The sequence below is a fragment of the Sorex fumeus genome, unplaced genomic scaffold (assembly GCF_029834395.1).
Source record: "Sorex fumeus unplaced genomic scaffold, SorFum_2.1 ptg000122l, whole genome shotgun sequence".
NCBI lineage: Eukaryota > Metazoa > Chordata > Mammalia > Eulipotyphla > Soricidae > Sorex > Sorex fumeus.
The window spans coordinates 9,704,122-9,706,521 of record NW_026606179.1 but is presented as its reverse complement, the minus strand read 5'-3'; the positions used below and the strand labels follow the sequence as shown (position 1 = coordinate 9,706,521).

At 55.7% G+C, this 2,400-nt stretch overlaps 1 protein-coding gene across 1 annotated transcript; it reads right to left on the bottom strand.

Annotated features, from left to right (window-relative positions):
- Positions 1-228: 228 nt before the first annotated feature.
- Positions 229-1,474, bottom strand: LOC130043278 (protein FRG2-like-2). The gene is made up of 3 exons (XM_056135535.1): positions 1,360-1,474; positions 1,119-1,196; positions 229-737 (listed from the first exon to the last, which is right to left on the bottom strand). The coding sequence occupies exons 1-3, from the start codon at positions 1,472-1,474 to the stop codon at positions 229-231; spliced, it is 702 nt and encodes a 233-aa protein (XP_055991510.1).
- Positions 1,475-2,400: the final 926 nt, after the last annotated feature.

The window sequence follows — 2,400 nt, the reverse complement described above, 5'->3', positions numbered from 1 at the left end:
CCAGGGTCCCATTTCCTGGTCATTCGAGTCTCTTCATAGTGACAAGTCACCCCAGTTCTCTCGGTCATCACCAGGCTGGGTACAGCAGGTCCCACTTTCCTTCTGGAAGCTTCTGAGAAGTCACAGGCCTCTGTTTTCTGCAGGAGTCTGGAGCGCTGGGGGTGTTAGCTGGAGCCTAGTGAGACCCGGTTCCAGGCCCTGCCTCTGGGATGTGGCGATATAGCCCCTTCACTCATGGGAGGAGTACTGTGCATCTTGGGCCATGGAGGACCTAGCCACCATCCAGCCCTCGGCAGGGAAGGCCCAGGCTGCCTGGCTGGCCATGGAGTAGAGGGTCTGCACCAGGCCTGTGAGGGGCCCCCGGAGCTGAGCGAGCAGGGCAAGGTGCTCGTGAGAGAGTGGGGTGTAGAGCTGCTGCCTCCGTGTCTGCACCACATCCTCGTACACAGCCTGGGACAGGCAGCGCAGGGTCATCACCAGGCCTCGCCGGAGAGAGGGGCGCTTCTGAAGAGAGGGGTGCCTGTGACGAGGGGAGCGTTGGAGTCTGGGCGACTGAGACTTGAGCTTCTTGTTGATGGGGGTGCTGTTGGGTCCCGGTGACAGGGGCCTCCTCTGAGCTCTTTCGGGAGAGGAATCCTTGTGCGTCTCTTCACTGCAGCTGTGGTGGGCAGAGTCTGGGCCCTCTGGGAGACTGGCACCTAAATTGTCCCCATTGTACTCTGCATCTGAGAGGCTCCCTACAGAGGAAAATACTGGTCAGAGATGTGGCACCTCATTTCCTCAGGAACCCCCCAGACCAGGACAAAGAGGACCTCTTCCCCACCCCTCTATCTTGTCCTCAAGGACCCCTGGGGCTCCCAATGGGTTCCCCCATTGAACAACCCTCGAAAGACCTTTACTATGACCCGCCCCTTGGCGGTCCCTGGGATCCTAAAGCAACACACACCTCTTGTGTGGGGCAGGCGGCTCCGTTTCCTCCGCCTCTTCCAGCCTCTGTCTTCATCTTCCTCAGAGCTGTTTTCTGACTCTGACAACACAGTGAGACTGAATCCCTGACACCAGGAGGCCAGGAACTCCACCCAATCCCTCGACTCCCCTGGGACACCATGTCCTCCTACCTATTTGGTCTGCAAAGCTGCTCTCATCCCAGTCCTCATGATCCGTGTGCTTGTCATCCGTGCTCTGGGGCTCTGGACCTGCAGACAAATACAGAGTTTGGGTGTCAGGCTAGTCCTGCAAGTCCCACAGAGGCATTGCTCTGGATCCCAGCTCCGAGGCCACCTCCAGGCTTCAGACACCCAGTCTATTCCATGGCCTCCACAGGGGTGGAATTTTGCCCCGCAGGAGGGGATTTCTTACCTTTCTCCCTCTCTGAGTTCCAGCCAGAACAGGCCTTCTCTGGGAATGGTGGCTTTGCAGCGGGGTGCTGGAGTGCAGGGTCATGAGGGTGAAGGTCTTCAGATTCAGACGTCATCCTGAAGCCAAAGTAAGTTCCTGTCTCGGTCAGATCCAGGTCTTCACCTCCGAAGCAAGGAGACCTCTTCTCGGCCAAGCGAGGTCGTGAAGCCCCGAGCACATAGACGATCTTCTCTCTGCCAGGTCCACAGCAGGAGTGATGGATGAGGAGTGGACTCAACCTCTTAAAGCACTGTGGGTGGGCGGAGCTTGCTCCTATTGGTTGGCAGATTTAGGCTTCTGCCCAATCCTCATAGCCCAGGTCTCAATTCCCTGGGACTGCGCCTGAGGCAGGGCTTAGTCTTTAGGGCGTGACACTCCTCTCTCCCTTCCTAAGCATCTAATTCATCTTACAAATTGATATGAATGGCCGAGTTTGAAGAAAAGGGTTTGTTTCCAGAGGATGGCTGAATATTGCCGAAATCTCCACGAAAGTATCAAATATGTAAACAGGCATATATGTCATCATGTCCTGTTGGTCTTTTTGTTTGTTTGTTTTTGTTTTCGGCCCACTCACCTTGGTGCTCAGGACTTGCACCTTCTCTGTGCTCAGGCCTCACTCCTATATGGGGGTTGGAAAGATTCCTGAGGTAAGGCACTTGCCTTGCACATGCTGAACCCAGGTTCACTCCCTGGTACCACATATGATCCGCAGACAGCAGCAGGAGTGACCCACCCCCCACCCCCCGTCCCCACCAACCCAGAGCTAGGAATCAACCCTGAGCACTGCAGGAAGTTCCCCAAAACAAAAACAAATACCTGTGGATAAGAGTGATCCTAAAGAGGTGAGGGTGCTAGCCTGCACGAGGCCAACCTGCATTTCATCCCCGATACCCCATTTGGTCACCAATGCACCACCAGGACTGATGTCTATGTGCAGAGCCAGGAGTAAGCCCTGAGCACCACCACTGGGTGTGGCCCCAAAACAAAAACAGACAAAACAAA

Coding starts and splice junctions, on each gene's coding strand:
- LOC130043278 (XM_056135535.1), bottom strand. CDS start 1,474: ATGACGTCTGAATCTGAAGACCTTCACCCTCATGACCCTGCACTCCAG. Junction 1,197..1,359: donor GAACTCAGAGAGGGAGAAAG/GTAAGAAATCCC, acceptor ATTTGTCTGCAG/GTCCAGAGCCCCAGAGCACG. Junction 738..1,118: donor CAGCTTTGCAGACCAAATAG/GTAGGAGGACAT, acceptor TTTCCTCTGTAG/GGAGCCTCTCAGATGCAGAG.